The sequence below is a fragment of the Lepidothrix coronata genome, unplaced genomic scaffold (assembly GCF_001604755.1).
Source record: "Lepidothrix coronata isolate B3197 unplaced genomic scaffold, Lepidothrix_coronata-1.0 Scaffold48, whole genome shotgun sequence".
NCBI lineage: Eukaryota > Metazoa > Chordata > Aves > Passeriformes > Pipridae > Lepidothrix > Lepidothrix coronata.
The window spans coordinates 3,954,640-3,975,560 of NW_016690228.1; the positions used below are offsets into that span (position 1 = coordinate 3,954,640).

Sequence of the window (20,921 nt, forward strand, 5' to 3'; positions counted from 1 at the left end):
CGCTACTCCATTTCCTTCTATGAAATTGCCAGGGATTTCTTGGATAAAATGTGGTCTCTTCTAACACTGAAAATGTGCCAAATTAGATAACGTACATAATTAGATAAGGCTCCTAGTCTAAAAGTCTTTCACTCATTCAGGGCATGAGAATGTTCATTTTTTGTTTCAAGAGGGAAAACAAGAGTGAGTACAATATTTGTACTTTCTAAAACATGCCTCTTTACCATCAGCAAGCTTTACTAAGAAACAACGAACCAAACAAAATTAAACAAGCAATTAGTGCCAGAAAGTAAAGGAAAAAAAATATATGCGCTCTGGCAAATTCAGTTCCCCTTAGATCCTCTGAGCAACAACAGGAACATCTAATTTAGACAGCCATACATATGATAGGTACCATCGCTAGAAGTGCCTTGAGCCAAGCTTGAATATATTTCTCTGGGATTGCCCACAGCAAATGCACAGCACTGGGCTAACACACCAAGTGGAATCTCCAGTTCCCTAAGCCCACAGTAGTGCAATCCACTTCTGAAGGCACCCCTGAACAGAGACACTTAAAGAATGGCCATACAGAGAATTTATAAAATATAATTGAGGTGTTAGCAAGTTACACACTCCTCGGCTGTGCAGTGACATCAGTGCACATGCAAGCCTTAAAATAATTGGTTTAAATTTAATCAGAATTTCTTGGACTTGCTGCAAAAAGGCACAGATTTACTCCTATGCAGAGGTTAGCACAGAGGGTGAAAATGTCAGCATATCTCTGTCACCTCATGAAAACCTATGGGATAGATGACAGACACTCCACCTGTCCGGCAGGACAAATTCAGATTGTTTTTACTTCCAAAAGCAGAGGTACATCCTCACACTCCTGCCACATTGACAGTGGTCCAGAAAGTCACCATGCAGGACATTAGCATGCTAACCTGTCTTTCTGTTCGAACTTCTCCACAAAGATGGATCCTCAGCTCTGCTCACTCCATCTAGTTCTTGACTCCACTTCAGAGTTAAGGACCATCTTTGGAAAAAGAAGGTCTTCTGACAATGAAGCGAAACTCAAAATACTGCTGTAGCACTATTTTGTATCACTGTCTTAATATACAAGATCAGTGATAATATTAAATTTTTAAAAAGGGTTATTTTGAAAACATTTTGAGAAATGGCTCCTCTAGAGAGTCACTACAAAGAGTAAAGTATCTCTGTTTGTTCTATGTTTATCAGTGAAACGAATTAGAGCTATATCTGACTTCAGCTTGAACACTGTGCTGAAAATGGAAATTGTGTTAAAGGTGAAATACTTTCAGGAATTACTGATTTTAACTCATTTTGAAACAAGCAATTGAAAATCATACAATTTTACTTATGTGAAAAAATTCAGTACAATGTCTTTAAATACTAAAGCTACATCTACATAATAAATACACATATATAAAGTTAAAAACTAATCTTTGTCTTTCTAAAACAAAACAATTCTCTTCCCCAAAAAAGATATTTAGAAATTGAGCTCTGTGTTCTAATTCTAAATTACAGCAATTTCAAATTCTAGATTTTCTTAGTCAACAGAAATTTCAGTTTCTGGCCATCCCTAAAGTATATACTCTCAACTAACTGCCCCTTTGGAGTTTAGGCTAATTGTGCCAGCTGCAAATTGAGGGTAAGTGTTTTAGTTAAGGCTGAAGTAGGAAAGGCAATGTTAGTAATCTCATCTGATAGCAGTACCATTCCTCAGTTTAAAGCTAGATTTTGCACAGCCTAGGAGTATCACCAGGAAGAATCACTCAGGCTTGGCAGCATGAGATTCAGATGGCAAAGAGAAAAGATGCCTTCTGCCTTCACGGCTCTCTGCTAGTGTTGGGCAAAGATGTTTGCATTTTCATGTCAGAAAATGCAGAACATTCCAATAAAATTAAATCCCTTTGACTTAAGGCCTCAAGAGCTGGTAAAACTCCAGTTTTCCTCTTCATATTACCTGCTACAATCAGACTATATGATAAACACAAGAACTATGTGTTTTCAGTTAAATTAAGTTTCCTGGGTTCATCAAGCATTCATCCTTGGCTTTATAGTATGTTCTGGCCTGTGTCTAATCCCTCTGGTTTCTTGCCCAAAGAAAGCATCTTAAAATAGTGCTAACAATGTCTTGAAAGATGAGATGCTTGGTTCAAGGATAAAAACTGGGGAGTTGGAGGTAAGAGGGTCATATTGCTTTAATCTGTGTGGGGAAAAAACCTGAAAAACAAAGTTCAGCAAGAAGGAGAGCATGCGTTGGCTACAGTTCACCAGGAACAAACTGTCTGCACACCTTAGGACCAGAAACACTGAAGGAGCTTGGTGTACCATTCTTAAGAGAGGCATGAAACAAAGGGTGCAGCTGCACAGAGGTGTTGTGGTCATGCTCTGTTTAAAACGATGCAGCTAACAGGAACTAAGCCACAGGAGCGACCCAAATGGTGACCAAAAGCTGACCTTTGTTTCATTAACTCAAAAAAACATACTACTTTTCATGCCTCTGTGTATGCTAACAAACTAAAACCTGTACATGCTTTACATGTATGACTAAAGTCATTCAGACTACACCTAAACATGAAATGATATCAACTTTAACTTTTCTTTTTCCCGACTCTCAAAGAAAACAATATAAATGTAGCTTAAGTGGGGAAGGAGGCTAGAGGAGACTCCACTTTTGTATCCTGGGATGTTTGATGGGATGTACCTATCTCATTCCCCACAGGGATGCCTATGTGGTAAGACTCAAACACGCAGCTATATCGAGGGCTTCTTTGGAAAATTTAGAAAGCAAGGTTCTGCATGTGATAAGACTTTTAGCACTATATAGTCATCTGGCAATTAAACGTATTTGCCACAGGTTATTATTATGTGTTTTATTTATTTATTTATACATTACTTATGTATTCACGCGTGCTCCTGCAGATGATGTATTTATCATCAGCAATCCAATAATAATCTGCATTTGTGTCGCTCAAGAAACAACACTATCTTGCACTTGGCCATGAGAGTTACTGAACAGGACCAGACTTCCAATCTAGCCATGAGAGCTTGTTGGGCGCAACCAGACTTAGAGTGTATCGCAGTATTTGTGCAACCGTAACCATGGCAGTTCTTACTGAACTCAGCCGGACTTACAGTGCTGCATTGCCTCTGCATTTCTGTTGCTTAGAGCTGAGTTGGCTGTCACTCAGAATCTAAGCCCAGCTGCCCCAAGCCCCTGACATCTGAGATCCACCTGGAACACAAGGGGGTTAGTTTCTGCCATATCTCCTTCTCTTAACACAACAGAAAGGTTAGTCTTACTCTTAATTTGACGATTTGACAGACAAGAGGAATTGGTTCAGATATGTGCACTTTGTGTCAATGGAAAGAGGGATGTATTAGTATTAATACATCACTCTCGAAATCCAGTCTGCCTTTGAATGTTGATCATTTTTCTGCTCTCCTCCTCAGACATCATTCTAAACTACCAAAATACAATCCATCCTGAGGCATACAAACAACGATATAAGGGTTAACCACAAGTAATTTCCCATTTGACATATTCTGAGTTATTCTTAATTTTGTCTTCAGAATGCAATCAGCTAAAATGTTTGAATTTTTTCCCCCCATCTTAACAGAGTTAGATTTGGTTTTGGTTTTTACACATGCAACTGCAGGAAATGGAGCATTAAGTTAAAAAAAAAAGTGGGGAGGGGTAGCAAAGTATTGCAAAGCTTGTAGTAATATCACAAACAACAGTGCTGGTAACTCACAGTTATCAAGAAGTTGTTAACAACATTGTTTGAGAGCGAACCCATGAAACATCCAGCCCTTGTGTGAAACAATTATTTCTCCTCTGTCAGCGCCCTCTTTAAGCCAAAAGAGAAGTAGTTACTAAAGGCATCCACTTTTTCTTCAAATAAATCACTGCACTTGCTCAGTAGTCATTTTGCAGTTCTACAACAGGCAACACAAACCTCACATTTCCCACATGAATCAAACAGTTGTAGCTGAAAGTTCAGTGGAAGCTTGGTCATATTCATGGTACATAACTATATCCCTGACTTCTCCAAACTAACTGACATACTTATTACTGAACATAAAAGAAATGCCATACCTTTCTGTATGGAGAGACAACAAAACTCTCTCTTTAAATACATTTGTTCTTAGTTTTGAGCCATGAAATCAGAAAGAACTCTTTGGCCACGGTTCTAAGAAAACAGGCAGCAACTAGATACACAAGTGCTTCTATAGCATGAATGGGATACATATTTCTTGAAAGAGATGAAGAAGTGTGTCCATAAGTATTATTATTTCTTACACTGTAAGAAAAAGGGAAAACATAGAGAAATCCGAAATACAAGTGATCAAATTCCTACTCGCTATGAATAAAATTGCTTAAGAGTTGATGACCTCATTTCAGATCAAATCAGCTCAGACTTTGGCTTCAGTTTTTCAGGAAGCAGACTCAATCTTCTCTAAATATTTAAAAAAGGTTTGTTTGCTCAAAATCAGCAAAACTCAACAAAGCACCTCTTTTGTAACAGGGTCCCAAAACATGTATTGATTTTTTTCATTCCACAGCTTTTTGTATGATTGCAAATTGTGTGGACTTGGTACTTTGTCTGCTCTTAGTGTTGGTTTCATTATGATAATTTCTGTTATCTGTTTATACTGCAGCAATTTGTTTTCAAGGGCCTGGAAACTACTAGGCTGATCATATTACCATAGAAAAAGACACACCTTGTGGGTCAAGGTTTAAGTGCAAAGAACAATTGCAACCTGCATGAATTAATTCAAGTCAAGATTTCCACTAATGTTCATTCACCAAGCAGGTTAAGAAGGCTGGCAGAACTTGTCAGGCAGTGCCACAGCAAAATCAGTAATTTTACTTCTGTGTTTCCAACTTCATTTTCTAATGTTGTCCATGATTTTCTCTTGCTCAGAGGTGGTTTTGGCTTGTGAAGTTCAAGCAAAAGCTTTTTAGAATTCCATGCATAGAAAAAGGACCCATATTTTACCCATTTTAACTGCAATATTTCAAATATAACTTGAGAATGAGTAACAGTACAAAATAACTATTTTAAAAGGCTAATTTGAGGAGACAGAAAAACCTATTACTTGTGAACTAACATTTGTTATCCATATTTAGAAATAAGAAATAATTAAAGTATTGATTCAATTTTTATTTTGTAAATTTCTTAATATTTTTCGTAGCACTTTAAAATTATCTCTTACACTTGTTCGGAAAAAAAATAAGTGATAAGTCTCTGAATTGTAATTTAAATAAATGAGAGGACTGATTTTTTTATTATTGTTTTTTTCCCAAAGTACACTGCCATTCACCCTGTAGCAGGCAAACTAATAGCAGACCCTAAGATGCCCTGACAAACCTGCAATTAAATTTTCCCCTATGCAGATCAGGAATGCAAGCCTATGTATTAAGTGACCTCCATATATAATAGATATCCTGTAAACTGTCCCCAACTGTAGAGTCCACACCATTTAGGTTTACTATCAGTTTTAAGAACACTCTCATGCCTGTATTTCTGGCTCTGTGGTCAGTCTTTAATCCCAAGCCAAACTGCTCAGCCTCTGAAATCACCTTCATTTCAAGAAAAAAAAAAGGCAAAACAGCATCTTGTGTTTGCATTACAAATGCCATGTCTAAAATACAAACATATTGCCTTTGTTAGGGCAGGTTACATATTAAAGGCAGTTTCTCTTAACAGCTATTTCTATCTTATCCTGGCAGGAACCACCTATATACACAAAGAGAGAAGAAATTCCCAAATCCGTAAGTAAGCTTGAAAGCTGAACTCCTCACCACAGCACCTGCACTCCTCCAACACAGAGCCTTGAGCAAAGTCCTATCTGCTTTCTTGGTGATACAGGCAAAAATCTGTCTGTGAAGAGTTTCCACTTTCTACATCATCTGTTTCATTCTTTTACTTCTTTTTTCCCTCCTCTCTCTGTGGACCAGTTGCAGTTAGGGGTAGAAAAAGGCATGAGGGTGTTAGGGCCCTCCCTGTGACCTTACTCTTGCAGAGAGTGTAATCTCTCAGGTGACCCTGTCACGGGGCTCAGGCACAGCCCAGCCAGGGTGGTACAAGGGCCTTTCTCACCTGCCCTCCACTCTCTGCCCTTTCGGACCCTGCCACATGCTGCCAAGACAAGGCACAAGCCCCTTCCATGAGCGAACAAACTTGAGCACTGCTCATGAGCCTCTGATCATACGCCATCACCATGCATGGGACTGAAGGGAACAGGAGGGGCAGCAGCAGGGGCCTCCCTAAATACAGTGCTGCCCTTAAATGCATTTTTCTTCCCAATTTGGAGGTGGATGAAGATCTGCCAGCTCTCTGGCTGACCTACTCTGCCACAGCAGGCAAGAAGTGAGGAGGGAAACTGATGAGAACACTACAGGCACATGGAGTAGAGGCTTTGCTGTTTCCAGTTGTCAGAGATCAAGATGTAATGTATAACAGAATAACAGAATATGCTGAGTTGAAAAAGACCCAAAAGGATCATCAAATCCAACCCTTAGCCTTGCACAGGACTGTTTCCAAGAGTCACATCGTGTGCCTGAGAGTATCATCCAAACACTTTTTGAACTCTGTCAGGCTTGGTGCTGTGACCACTTCCCTGAGGAGCCTGTTCCATGTGCCCAACCACCCTCTGGGTGAAGAACCTTTTTCTAATATCCAACCTAAACCTCCCCTGACACATCTTCAGACCATTCCCTCAGGTCTGTCACTGGTCATCACAGAGAAGAGATCAGTGCCTGCCCTTCCTCTTCCCCTCACGAGGAAGCTGTGGACTGCAATGAGGTCTCCCCTCAGTCTCCTCCTCTCCAGGCTGAACAGACCAAGTGACCTCAGCCACTCCTCATATGGCTTCCCCTCCAGGCCCTTCACCATCTTCGTTGTCCTCCTTAGGATGCTCTCTAACAGCTTAATATCTTTCTTATAAAAACTGCACACAATATTCAAGGTGAGGCTGCACCAGTGCAGAGCAGAGCGGGACAATCCCCTCCATCAACCAGCTGGTGATGCTTTGCCTGACGCCCCCCAGGACATGGTTGGCCCTCCTGGCTGCCAGGGCGCTGCTGACTCATATTTAACTTGCCATTGACCAGGACCCCCAGGTCTCTTTCCATGGCACTGTTTTCCAGCATCTCATTCCCCAGTCTGCACATACATCCAGGGTTGCCCCATCCCAGGTGCAGAGTCCGGCACTTTCCCTTATTGAACTTCATGTGGTTGGTGATTGCCCAGCCCTATAATTTGTCGAGGTCTCTCTGCAGAGCCTCCCTGCCTTCAAGGGAGTCAACAGCTCTTCCCAATTTTGTGTCATTTGCAAACTTTCTTAGTATCCCTTCCAGTCCTGCATCGAAAGTCATTTATGAAAATGTTGAAGAGAACAGGGCATAAGATGGAGCCCTGTGGAACCTCACTAGTGACAGGTCATTAGTTGCATTTCTACAAAAATCCTGTCAATTAGTTGCTCTTCAGGGCTAAGAACTATACAGCACTGCACTGTCCAGGTCTAATATCATGCATGAACTTACAGTTAATTCTCAGGCAAGAGCCAAAGGCAATGAGGTGCCAGTTTTTATCAGTGGAAAAAACATACTTCCAAGTGACCATGAAAATAAATGGAGTGTGCCTGGATAGAGTCATACTGATTCACTGCAGAGGCTTATAAAAACTAAGAAGAGAAAAAAAAAATTAATATGAAAATATATTTGCTGCCATTGTTTTTTTTTTTCTTTCTTTCTTTTTCTGGAATACTTGATAATAATTCCCTATTAAATAAAATAACATGAGCAGCCTACAACAATTCAGGTAAGAATTCAGGTGAAAATGTCAGACCTAAAGCAACAGTCAGGGATGAAACTATCAACACAGGAAACTGTTACTGCTGCTGCTATGCAATCTCTTCCATACAAACAGTTGCTTTGAAAACCGTCTAAGGGAAATGGCAATACAGAGTAAACCTCTTTCTGTTTACAACTGTTTTTATCTGAAATATTTAACACCTGGATTGAAATACACAGTTAAAATCCTAGTTTAAAATGCAGATGAGTTTTCTCAGATTGTTTCCTGTGGCAAGCATACTGGCTCATCATGACTCAAACTCACTGTAAAAACAGTGTTTGTTTATTGCACGAGGAATACCCAGAGGAAACTGGAGACATTTGATTCCTAAAGAAAGAGTTCCTGGGACCCTGCAATTGTGAGAAAAAGTAAACAAAAAAAAGCCTTCTAACTCTAAAATTGAGGGTTTTTCAGCTCTCAGCAATACTCTCATTTCCAGAGTTCACCCCAGTCTGTTCTCTAGGCAAAGAATGTTTCTTCCAAGGACATGTTTAGTCAAAAACAGTGCATTCTGCAGCTCACTATAAAGGACGGTAACCATCCTGAGAGTTGCTGAGCAACCTTCTGAGACTTATTTACTGCCCTCAATTCCTGGAAAGCAGAGTTGTTAAGCCATGGAAATTCAGGCTCAGTTCATTTATCATTCCCACCTGGTACCTCTGCTTGCTGAAAGAAAAGGTAGTGTGGCAGGGAACTACTTTTAAGCAGCCCTAGTTTACCATCCAAAAGAGAATCTTTGACTGAATCTACCCCATGGGAAAATCATTGACCTTCCAAGCTTTCCTCATCCTCAGAACAGAAATAAGTCAGAGGAGGTGATGAGGCACAGTGTCTGCATGTCTGGACTAGCCAAACAGTCTCCTCCAATAATTTTAACTCCCTTCTGTCCTGCTCTGCAGGCAGTTTCTTATTCCTTTCTCTTTCTTAAGCAGTGCCAAGGAGCCAGACACGAGCACAGAATGCAAATCCTGCCTTGTCCTGGCTTCATGTGAAACAGTTTGGATTTTCATCTGAATAACACTCTCCCTTGCTTCCTGAAACAGGCAGAGAGGCACACAAAAACATGTGCACAAATGCACCTTGAACAACCTTTAAAATTTGATGATGGAAGCGCTTCACTCAGTGAAAAAATTCACAGTGAAGTTTTGCAGCTTCCTAAGTAGTTTCATAGTTGATTTAAACAGGTATTAAGGTATGACTGTGAAAGAGGTGGTCCTTCATGATCCCCTTCATACACATAATTAGGTACAGATGGTCCCAGATATATTACTATTTACATAAGGAAGAATGAAAACCCATAAGGGTTTGGGTCTGCTATCACAGACAGTCAAAAATGATCACCAGCTCCTTAGGAATCCCAAAATTCCACCTGAAAAAGCTGAGATTTAAAGTGAGTCTGCATGTTATTTTGCAAGCTCAGTGATATTATCAGTAGGGGTACATAATTTGCCATCTCATTTCTGCCTGTGCTCTAAGTTGCTTGAAAACATGTCCTCCACCCACCCTAAAAATGGCAGACATTTAGAGTCCATGGAAGGTTAAAACACTCACCTAATCTACAGGATTAAACTCCAACAGTGGAACTGATTTGTTTTCCTACATGGTCCTTGCCAAACTGTAACAATTTGTGTGAAAATTATCTTCTGTTAATCAAAAGCTATGGGTTCAACCTGCTTAAATTGCCTGGTGATGCAAATAAACATGCTTTATAGGCATTCCTGCAAAAATTCTGCATAAATCCAAGCTACTTAATTCTTCATTGCTTCTGCCAAAAAAAAAAGAGGCCAGCTTTTGCTCACAGATACATGGTGCAAGCACCTGTGCCCTGGAACATGTAACTCAAAATAAAGGATGAGAGTGAAAAAATTTTTTACTAGAATTGCTTATATTTAGCAACTTTAATATTACAACATATCAGTAAAAACAACCCCATAGCGTTTTTCCCATGATATATCAATGCCACAATGTATTTCCAATGCTTGCGTTTTGCTTTACAAATATTTAGCATAGAACTGGTGTAACTTTATTTCAGCCTTCTGTTACTATGCAATGAAGAATAAATGTACTGTAACATTTAGCAGCCTATCACAAGATGTATAAAAATTAAAAACTTACTGTGTATATGAATGACCTAAGATTCCTTCTGCTAAAAACAGTCCCAGGCATTTTGGTAGCTAAGACAGCAGCCCCGAACAAGAGACTTGGAGCTACACAGTGAATGTTTCTGAAAGAAAGTAACTGTACAAGAAAATATAAAAGACCACATGACTGTCATATGAATATCCTTAGACAATATTAATCCAGTTTCTTTCTATTATTACTTGCCAGTGGTTTTATCTTACTAGGTTACTCATATGTGGAGTACTCAGCAAGAATGAGAGCCACAAAAATATTCTTTAAAACTGTCTCAAACGCATCGTAGGCTTGGGGAGAACACAAAGTGAGTGGATTCTGCTATTTATTCTGAATACCACTCACTTCAGAAGGCCTGTTTGCATGGGCTTTCTTTCAGAGTAAGGATCTTAATAAGGAAAGCAATTAAAACAGGACAAAAATGCTTACAGAAGCAACAAAAGATTAAAAGATTGGTATGTTGCTGGGAAGATGAAAACAAAGCTGACTTCATGGTAAGTCTAGTTTAATTTTGTTGGCATGTCAGCCTCATGGAATTTTCTACAGACAAGGTTTTGAATAGTGTTCTCACTGCTGGAGCGGGAACACCACAGCGCTGCGCTTCTGCAGCTGCAGGACTCTTCCACAGCAGCTCAGCGCTGCTCTTGCTGAAGTTACTGTCAATACCCTAAATGCATGCATACAGTATCGCCTGCCACACAGGCATTAAGGTGGGGAAGTCACTAAGTGGTGATGGCTCAATTAGTCTGTGTTGGACTTTTGCACACTAAAGGTAAGCCTTGCAGTCTATAAGTCTGTCAGCAACCTCAGAAGCTGAATACCCTGTGATTAATGAAAAGTTAACAAAATAACTGTTATAAACAATGTCTCTTTTTAATTACCACTAGAGGGGCTAAGAAAAAAATAAACTATGATGATTAAGAGACTGGAGCATCTCTTCTGTAATGAAAGGCTGAGGGAGCTAGGACTGTTCAGCCTGGAGAAGAGAAGGCTAAGAGGGATCTCATCAATGTGTATAAATACATGAAGGATGGAGCCAAGATCTATCAGTGGTGCCTAGTGACATGACCAAAGGCGGTGGACACAAACCAAAACACAGGAGGTTCCCTCTGAACATCAGGAAACACTTTTTCACTATGAGGTGACCAAGCACAGGTTACTCAGGGAGGTTATGCAGTGTCCATTCTTGCAGGTTTTCAAAACTGGACTCAGTCCTGGGCAACAGCTCTAGATGACTCAGTTTGGGCAGGGGGGCTGGAGAATGGTGTCCAGAGGTCATAGAATCATAGAAAGGTTTGGGTTGGAAGGGACATTAAAGATCATTTAGTTCCAACCCCTCTGACTGGTCAAGGCTACCACCCATTAGATCACGTTGCTCAGGGCCCCATTAAACCTGGCCTTGAACACTTCCAGGGGTGAGGAATCCAGAACTTGTCTGGGCAGCCTGTTCCAGTACCTCACCATCCTCACAGGAACGAATTTCTTTCTAACATCTAATATAAATCTCTCCTCTTTTAAACTGTTGTCCTTATCTGTCCATGAAAAAAGTCAGTCTCCCTCTTTTTTGTAAGCCCTCTTTAAGTACTGGAAGGCTGCAATTAGGTCTCCCTGGGCCCTTCTCTTGTCCAGGCTGAACGACCCCAACACCCTCAGCCTGTCTTCATACAAGAGATGTTCCAACCCTCTGATCATCTTAGTGGCCCTTCTCTGGACCTGCTCCAACAAGTCTACATCTTTCCTGTGCTGAGGACCCCAGAGTTGGATGCAGCACTCTAGGCGGGGTCTCAGAGCAGAGTAGAGGGGCAGAATCACCTCCCTCAACTTGCTGGTCACACTGTTTTTGATGCAGCCCAGGAAGCAATTAGCCTTCTGGGCTGCAAGTGCTCATTGGTGGGTCATGTCCAGCTTTTCATGCATGAGAACTCTCAAGAATCTGCAGGGCTGCTCTCAATGAGTTCTTCTCCCAGTCTGTACTCATGTTTGGGATTGCATCGACCCAGGTGCAGCACCTAGACTTTGAGCCATTGACCACAACTCTCTGGCTGCATCCATCCATCCATCCATCCATCCATCCATCCATCCATCCATCCATCCATCCATCCAATCAATTTCACCCAAGCTCAGCCATTCTGTGATTCTATGAACTATAAATTATTAGAACTGAGAAAACTATTTGATACTCTCACCATCATGCAGATTTCTCCCTACAACAAGGAAGTGAAAATCAAGAGCCAAATAGGTAGGTGCTCCCTCATTAATTAGTCTTCTTGCTTCCTGGAACTCTTCAGCATTATTACTTAAGTCTCATCTTAATTAAACCATGGCTAACCTGTGGTCTTTCGGCTTCATAAAGACATTCAGTTTAAGATTCATACCTTCCAAGGGAGTGACCATGAGCTCCTTTTGAAGTCCATGAGGAGAAACACAAATTTCATCATCTAAAATAGACTGGACTTGTTGTTCCCTGGAAGAACTTGCCTCTTCTCTGAACACAGGCAATAATCTTCAAATGCTGACATTACAAGAGAGGTGTCTTGAGTTGAAAGACGTGAATCCAGTAGAAATCTCTTCTGTAAACATACCACAGGCTTTTCAGGGACTGCTCTGTCAGAGAAGAAGAAAAAGATTAAGAGAGAGAAAACAATGCCTGTAGCACCCTCCTTCTGAGAGCTGTTGGTTCAGAAATGAAATGTATGGCCATGCTCACTGGACCTCCCAATAGAACTCTTCCAATTTACCTGCTTACATAAATGTAGAGATGCTCTGGTAAAACCTACAGTCAGTGGTATTTAGGACAGTCAAAATATTTAAATAAAACCACCAGTAAAATAGCCAATAAAACTTTGAGGGTTTGACATGTTTCCAGTTTCACTCCCACATGGATTGTCCTTCTAAGTGGAAAACTCAATCCAGGCAGGTCAGAACCAAATAACCATTACCTAAGTTTGACTCTTCTCACTCCCACTACAGTAGAGACTGTGTCTCTCTGCTTCAGGCTGTAGCAATGGCCACATAAACTAATGATTCAATACTTTCCAACCAACATTCTTCTGATTAGGAAGACACAGGATAACCTTCACAAAAATCCCTAATATGTTTAAGACCTCAAAATGCACAGGTGGCTAAGATATGAAATGGATCATGCTGACCTCAAAGAGGCTGAAAGATCACAGGTTCTGGAAAAGTCTTGTTCAAAGAAACAGGGTTTAAAATTCTCTTAAATTTTGGACAGCCTCAACTCTGCAAGAGACTGGAGAATGAGTTATCTGGATCAAATTTGCCACATAAAGCATTTTATGATTTTAAAATGGAGAATGTGGTGGGGGAAAAAAGCATTCAGCAATGTGATAGGAAATCGGAAATATTTGGGATGGTTCTGCCTAAGCCCCTCCTGACCTACATAGTCTGGTAGTTTCACTCAACGCTTCCCAGCATCCGGGAGCAGGACGAGTTCCTTACATCATTCCAAGGAAGCTTTTTTTAGAAATACGTAGTCTTGATGTAAACTAACACATCATTAGTAGCATTTTAAAAAACTGCCCTGTTCAGTCTTATCACTGCACTAATCCTCTGGTCTGTGCATATATTCCCCAATCATGACAAAATAGGACACAAAGCATATTAGACAGAGACAACCTGGACATCTTCCAGTGGAAACTGTCTGCAGTGAGTGCGTTCATGGAATCCCTTTAGAGACAGTGCCAGGCACAGGGTGTGCTGGACATCCTGCCCTCGGCCTCACAGCGATAACTTGCACAAAGTCGCACAGAGGTCCCTCGCTGTTAAGAGGGATTCATTAAAAATCAGGAGGTTAAGGCTGGGCTGGAAGCCAGGACATGGAGCAGCACCCTCTCCTGGCCAAAGAAAGGGCCAGCATTTACATTTCCAAAGGCAAAATCTGGATGTGATGGATTGGAAAAAAAAAACCAAAAACTGTCCCCGGGGGGCCTCTGCCTCCTCACCATCCTCTCCCTTCCATCCTCCCCGCAGGATTGAAGGACGTCATTGTATTGCACTGAGACGCACATGTTGTGTCTGACTAAGCTATGTCAGTGCCGTGCTGCTTTCCACTCTCCTCTGGCATTCCCGGGGAAGATGGTTTATGTAGTAGCACAGCGCTCCCAACAACCTACTGCACCTCACTTCTCTCACGGGGGTACGGGGCTCTGCGTTGCTGCGGGGAGGACGGGGAGGACGAGAAGTAGGAGGAGCAGGAAAAGGAAAAGGAAGAGGAGGTGGAGAAGGAGGAGGCAGAAGAAGGAGGAAAAGGCGGCGGAGGCAGAGACAGCGACGGCGCCGCTCCCGCCCCTCCGGGGGCGGTGCCATCCGGGAGCCGATGCCAGGCTGGTCCCTCCCCTCGCGGCCGGGAGCCGCCTTTTCCGTCGGGAAGGGGACGCGGCGTTGTCCAAGATGGTGGCGGGAGGGTTGTGCCTGTGTGGGCTCATCAGGTACCGGGGTGCGGGGGCGGCGCGTCCTGGCAGCGGAGAGGGAGGGGAGGAGGCAGCCCCTTCCCGGCCGCGCTCCCACATCCCCCCGAGCCCGCCCAGGCAGAGCGAGGTGGGATGGTTTCTGCCCGGCTCCTCGCCGTGCCGCCGGCCCCGGATGGGTTAATGTGCTTTTCCGCTGCTCCCTGCCGAAAATGGAAGTGTTCCCTGACGTGTCAGTCGTGACGCGTGGGTGGCCGTGGGCAAGTCCTTTGGCGCCGAGTAAACGCTATTTATCATAAGGCCTAGCCCAGCAGGAGGAAGCAGGCGCTGTCCCTGTGAGCCCCAGTGGGCCAGGAAGACACTCCTGTGAGAAACATCCCGTCAGTGATTTAGGAGAGCTGAGAGGGCGGCGGTGGAGAGCGAAGGGAATACCCCTGTCAGCGTCTCAGAGGCCGCAGGAAACGGGTCACTGCTCAGAGAAACTGCACGGCGCTTCTCTGGAGAGCTGACATAGCTCTTCATATCTCAGGGGAATGGGAAATGAGCCTGGAGTGGGAAATGGCTGGCCCCAGTAAATTGGCACCAAAGCAGTTCGCAATAAGGCAGGCCAAACAGGAACTTGGACTGAATAAAATTCTTACAGTAAATCTATTTAGAAATCACTCTGTCAGTTTTGTATTGCCCGATTCCTGAGGGCATGCAGCTTTTAGAGTGTAGAGCACATGGAGATAGATACAGGTATATGGCATGAGTAAACAATAATAAATGATTGCAAGGTAACAGGAGGGGGAAAAAGTGATCTTTATCTAAACAATGTAGAGTAGTGGTTTTATTTCTGTAATTATTGAAGTGATACACAGATACTGGTGATTTCTGACATTAGAAGAACTCAAGAAATTGTTGAACTGCTGTAGCTCTCCCTGTAAGCCCTTCTTGCTCAACTTCATACATAGTATTTCTTTAAAGCAGTTATGTATTTTAAAATTTCCGGCTTGTTTCAGATTGCTGTGCTCATTGTTAATTCCTGCATTATTTCTAAGTGGAATTTTGTGCATTTGCTTGGTGGTACTGCTGTGGGTAATACGGCTCTGGATACAACAAAGGAAAAAGCAGTTAAGCTCAGCAGGAAGAGATGGGAAGCGGCCATTGCTGGTGGCCTTTTTTCACCCATATTGCAATGCAGGAGGTGGAGGGGAGAGAGTCTTGTGGTGTGCTATAAGAACGCTCCAGAAAAAGTAAGCATATATGTTTATCAAACATCGTATTTCATTCTTAGCTTCTGGTGGTGTTACTTATGCATTTTACTTAAGTAGGTATTATTAATCTACCAGTCCTACGTTTTATTTTACATCTGAGTTCCATGTGGTTGCACCATTCCACTTCATCACTTTACCCAGATTTTGATCTTTTCTGCTGTGGCATCTCTCACTTTTTGCTGTATCTCCTTGAGAGAACTCCCCCACCTCTGGTATGGAACTTTGTATAGCCATAACTCATCAGTAGATAACTGATAATCTTGATACTTGCCTCTTGGTGCAGAAGACAAAAAAAGTTAATATCTGAAGTGGATTTGACATTGGCACATCCCCTGATTTACACAGTTTGTGTGCATTTTGCTCATGCTATGCAATAAACAGACATCTAGGGCAGTGTGTTCTTAAGTCTGTAGATAATGCTGAGCTCCTTTTACTCCAAAATAATATTCCCCAAGTCCTCAGCCATATGCTTTTCTGCAAATCAGGAAAAAACTGTGGAAGTATTAGGAAAAGTATAATTTAATTGAAGTCATTTCATAGCTATGTCAGACATTTGTTCTCACATTCTGCTTGAGTAATTTTGAACAGATAATAGTTTATTGCTAAAAAATTTGAAGAGAAGAATGTATTTCTTTTTCTCTATTCTTACAGGTACAGAAATGTAACGTGTGTTGTTTACACTGGTGACAGAGATGCCACTGGAGAAGAAATAGTAGAAGGTGCTTTCAGAAGATTCAACATCAAATTAATTCATCCTGTGAAGTTTGTATTCCTAGAAAAACGCTACCTTGTGGAAGCTTCTCTTTATCCTCACTTCACTTTGCTGGGACAAAGTTTAGGATCAGTGTTCCTTGGCTGGGAAGCTCTTCTAAAGTGTGTTCCTGATATTTATATTGACTCAATGGGTTATGCTTTCACACTTCCCCTCTTTAAATATTTAGGAGGTTGTCGCGTTGGATGCTATGTCCATTATCCCACTATCAGCACCGATATGCTTTCTGTCGTTAGGGATCGGGATACCAGGTTTAACAACACAACCTTCATTACAAACAGCCCTTTCTTCAGCAAATTTAAGCTTGTCTACTACTACTTCTTCGCTTTCATGTATGGGTTGGTTGGTTCCTGCAGTGATGTGATAATGGTTAATTCTTCTTGGACGCTAAATCACATCCTTTCCCTCTGGAGAGCTGGGGCTTGCACTAGTGTTGTGTATCCACCGTGCGATGTCCAGACTTTCCTGGATATTCCACTGGAAGTGGAAAAGAGCACCAGTGAATATTCCATTGTTTCTGTCAGCCAGTTCAGGCCTGAAAAAGATCATCCTTTGCAAATCAGAGCCTTTGCTAAATTGCTGAAAGAGAAGCGAGTGGGGCAGCAGCCATCGTTGAAGCTGATCTTAATCGGAGGCTGTCGTAACCAGCAAGATGAAGAGCGTGTAAATAACCTGAAACGTCTTTGCGAAGAGCTGGGAGTTGGTAACGATGTGATGTTCAGGATAAACATTCCCTTTGAGGAGCTTAAGAGACACCTGGCAGAGGCCACCATCGGCTTGCATACAATGTGGAATGAGCACTTCGGGATCGGTGAGTACCTTTCCTCAGTTCAGCCGTTTGTCCCTCAGTGTGTAGGCATAGAGGTCTGCATGCCGAGCAGGTGTTCAGCTCCCATTCCCATTGGAGGCAGTGTAGCTGCAGTAAAGCCTACAGGACCAATGCAGATGTCTAACCACTAGGTGCTACTGTAGTGCAAGCTGAAGCGCTGTAGTCGTAGACTGTTAATCCTGGGCATCCCCTGGTCACCTAAACAGACAGCTAGTCCCATCTATGCTGCCCAGGATGTCCTGCTGACCTCCAGCTATTGCCCTGCAAGGTCATGGGTCACCTTATGGTCCTTTTGTTTGGTTTGCCAGCCTTACACAGAGGCTTTCCAGAGCCCCAAAAGGCAGCAGGTACTTCTGATTAAGCACCTTAGATTGTGCTCCACAGACTGCAGGAGGAGCTTAGACACAGTTCGTGTGTAGATGTCCATGTGTAGAGATTTTGGTTGTATTTCACTTGCCTCAAATGCTGTTTGAAATGTCCAGTGTATGCCATGGGGCTCAAGCTGCTGTTTCAAAGGTGTGAGTCTCCCACAGATCTTGTCTGTTATAAATAAGCCCCATGTAGATGCCACCAGGTACCCTGGGCCATCTCATTGCACTATGCACCTGTGCTGACGCAAATAAATCAAGTCCTTAAATCAATCAGTGTAGCGTGGAGCAGAATTCCAAAGAGGAGCTGAGTCCTGGTTTGCAATGTGCTCTCATAGAGAATTAAGGTATGGGGCTCAGTTTATTTGGATTAGTTGAGTCCTGACCTTGAGAGATTGCCCATCTGCCATAAATCTACAAGAGGGTAAGTTAGCAGCCAAGCAGATGGATGCCATACTTGGCTATAATGTGACTAAACTGCAGGCAGTGTCTTCAGACTATCAGAGTACAATTTAAGTATCAGGAGAAGTAGTTTATGGTCTGTAGGAACTTGGTATAAAAAATCTACACTGAAGTGTTTCCCAGAAGCAAGTGCAAAATAATGTGTTCTCATATTTTTTCCTCCCACAAAACTGTTTAATTAAATTTATAAAAAAAAGTGATACAATCACGCTGTGATTTTGAATTTGAGCGTTATTTCACCTTTATCTCAAGGGCTTTTTGCCTGCAAAAAACATGTTGCAAGACTCTGGAGCTTTATTTATAGGAGTCAATGTTTGAGCTGGGGAAACTTACGAAAATCAAATCAGAACTGAGTAGAATCAGCAATTAAAGTGATTTCTGAGGTCTGTTCTGGAACCATGGAGGAGAATTAAGTTGTTATATACATTGTATGCTCTTACTATGCCACTGCTTTTAGCTGAGAAAAGCTTACTGATTCCCATTTCATTAAAATGTCTTCCATCAAAAATACAGATATAGCAATAACAATTATTACTAGTGTCTTGCTGACTTGTCAAAAGCTGTAAAGATTTGTTAATCTGCAAAATACTGAACTTCTGAATATTATCTGATTGAAATGAGTTTTACTGTTGTTCTAACTTTCCAGTGTTTTATAGAGAGCCAAAGTACACGATGTGCACATTCATATCATCATATTTTGTATCTTTTACAGGAGTAGTTGAATGTATGGCAGCTGGCACAGTTATCCTGGCTCACAATTCTGGAGGCCCGAAATTAGATATTGTGGTACCCTATGAAGGACATGTTACAGGCTTCCTAGCAGAAAATGAGGACAATTATGCTGAAACGATGGCTTATATCCTCTCTTTGTCTCCTGAAAAAAGATTAGAGATCAGAGAAAATGCTCGTCGCTCTGTGCACCGATTTTCAAACCAGCATTTTGAAGACACATTCCTGTTATCCGTGGAACCATTATTTAAATAAATGTATATAAATAAAAATTTATATGAGTAAAATTAACTTTTTGTATTTGACTGTGTGGCACCTGTAAATATATCTAATCTATGATCCCTTGGTCCCATTCAATAAAGAGGTTTTTTTTCTTGATGCCAGGCTATCTACTGTATGTAACAGATTTTTTTTCTACTGGGAAAGAAGTGCTTCTGCGTTGACTTCATGACAGCGTGGTGCACTTCAAAACCCTCTGGATTCACAAATCATGATACTGCTTTAGTAACAGAACTACATCAGGAAGCTCTTTAATTTATTGAATACTTTCAGTCTTCACCCATTTTATGGCTCTCTTCCCATAGTCACACTTTTTTGAAGCCAACACTTTTGTTTTATACCCTTTCTACTCAGTAATTTTTTTTCCCAGAATCTACAGCACAGTTTCAATTTGATCTCCCCTGTTGTGTGGCAAAATTCTGTTACATAGGATTTTAATTGTAGTTCTGAAGATCTCTACCTACAGTGATTCCTTTAGGATAAACATGTGTTAGTGTGCTTTTTATAAGTGTAATAACTGCACTTTCCTGTGATCCTTATATTAGGTATTTCCTCATGTCCTTTCATGTATAACAACTTAATAGTATTTTTCCAACCCTTCTCCATTGAAAGGTTTTCTATTCCTAGGGAATAGAAAGGTCTAGATTAGAGGGCATAATTAAATGCTATGCAAACATGAATGTTAAAGCTCTAAGTGACTGCTTATTATAAAACAGAACAGTACAAACTATATGTTCAAGAATTTGACACTTGTGTTTGTATGAAAATGGAAAAAACACATAGCCCTTTTTTTAGCCATCAAAGCAATATTTTATATTTTAGCAAGCTAAGAGAAGTGCAAAACTTTAACTTAGCAGATGTCTGCTGTATATACAGTACAGCAGAGCAGAGATAGTCTAGGAGGTTCCTGGGCTGTGTGGAAGATAACTTCTTGACAGAGCTGGTGAGTGAGCCAACCAGGGGCGGTGCCTCACTAGACCTGCTGTTTGTGAACAGAGAAGGACTGGTGGGTGATGTGATAACTGGAGACCATTTTGGGCACATTGATCATGAAATGATAAAGTTTTGAATTCTCAGATAAGGAACAGGGTCAGCAGAACTGCCACCTTGGACTTCTGGAGGGCAGACCTTGGCCTCTTCAGGACCCTAGTTGACACAGTCAGGGCAGTAGTCCTGAAGGGCAAAAGAGTCCAGGAAGGCTGGACATTCTTCAAGAAGGAAATCCTAAAGGTGTAGGAGCAGGCTGTCCCCATGTGCCAAAAGATGAGCTGGCAGGGAAGAAGACCAGCCTGTCTGGAACTCAGGAAAAAAGAGAGTTTATGACCTTTGGAAGAAGGGGCAGGCAACTCTGGAGGACTACAAGGATGTCATGAGGTTATGCAGAGAGAAAATTAAACAGGTCAACACCCAGCTAGAACTTAATTTGGCCACTGCTGTAAAAGACAATTGAAATGCTTCTTTAAATACATCAGCAAGAAAAGGAAGGCTAAGGGGAATCTCTATCCTTTATTGGATGTGGAGGGAAGCATAGGGGCAAAGGATGAGTAAAAGACTGAAGCACTTAATACGTTCTTTGCATCTGTCTTTAAGTGTAAGATCAGTTGTTCTCTGGGTATCCAGCCCCCTGAGCTGGAAGACAGGGACGGGAAGCAGAATGAAGTTCCTGTAATCCAAGGAGAAATGATCAGCGACCTTCTACACCACTTACACATGCACAAGTCTATGGGGATAGATGGAATTTACCCAAGAGTACTGAGGGAGCTGATGAAAGCTCTCACCAAGCCACTTTCCATCATTC

At 41.8% G+C, this 20,921-nt stretch overlaps 2 protein-coding genes across 3 annotated transcripts in view; one reads left to right on the forward strand and one right to left on the reverse strand.

Moving 5' to 3' along the window:
* The window catches only part of ATP7B (ATPase copper transporting beta), a 44,488-nt gene extending 31,992 nt beyond the window's left edge, over window positions 1-12,496 (reverse strand). The window contains exon 1 of the mRNA XM_017815111.1: window positions 12,377-12,496. Coding sequence (XP_017670600.1) covers window positions 12,377-12,439 — 63 coding nt within the window. The 5' untranslated portion in view covers window positions 12,440-12,496. The remainder of the gene's footprint in view (window positions 1-12,376) is intronic.
* A 1,754-nt stretch (window positions 12,497-14,250) lies between these two features.
* Window positions 14,251-19,131, forward strand: ALG11 (ALG11, alpha-1,2-mannosyltransferase). 2 transcript variants are annotated; one of them, XM_017815178.1, is made up of 4 exons: window positions 14,251-14,449; window positions 15,469-15,663; window positions 16,336-17,267; window positions 18,828-19,131. In XM_017815178.1, the coding sequence occupies exons 1-4, from the start codon at window positions 14,412-14,414 to the stop codon at window positions 19,097-19,099; spliced, it is 1,437 nt and encodes a 478-aa protein (XP_017670667.1). In that variant the 5' UTR covers window positions 14,251-14,411; the 3' UTR covers window positions 19,100-19,131. The 2 variants fall into 2 exon arrangements, with proteins under 2 accessions (XP_017670667.1, XP_017670666.1); XM_017815177.1 differs by having other exon boundaries at window positions 14,317-14,449; window positions 15,430-15,663.
* The last annotated feature ends 1,790 nt before the right edge of the window (window positions 19,132-20,921 follow it).

Bases quoted from the DNA above. Each gene is read 5' to 3' on its own strand.
- ALG11 (XM_017815177.1), top strand. From the start codon at position 14,412: ATGGTGGCGGGAGGGTTGTGCCTGTGTGGGCTCATCAG. The intron at 15,664-16,335 runs GTAAGCATATAT...CTATTCTTACAG, and splicing joins ATAAGAACGCTCCAGAAAAA to GTACAGAAATGTAACGTGTG. The intron at 17,268-18,827 runs GTGAGTACCTTT...TATCTTTTACAG, and splicing joins GAATGAGCACTTCGGGATCG to GAGTAGTTGAATGTATGGCA.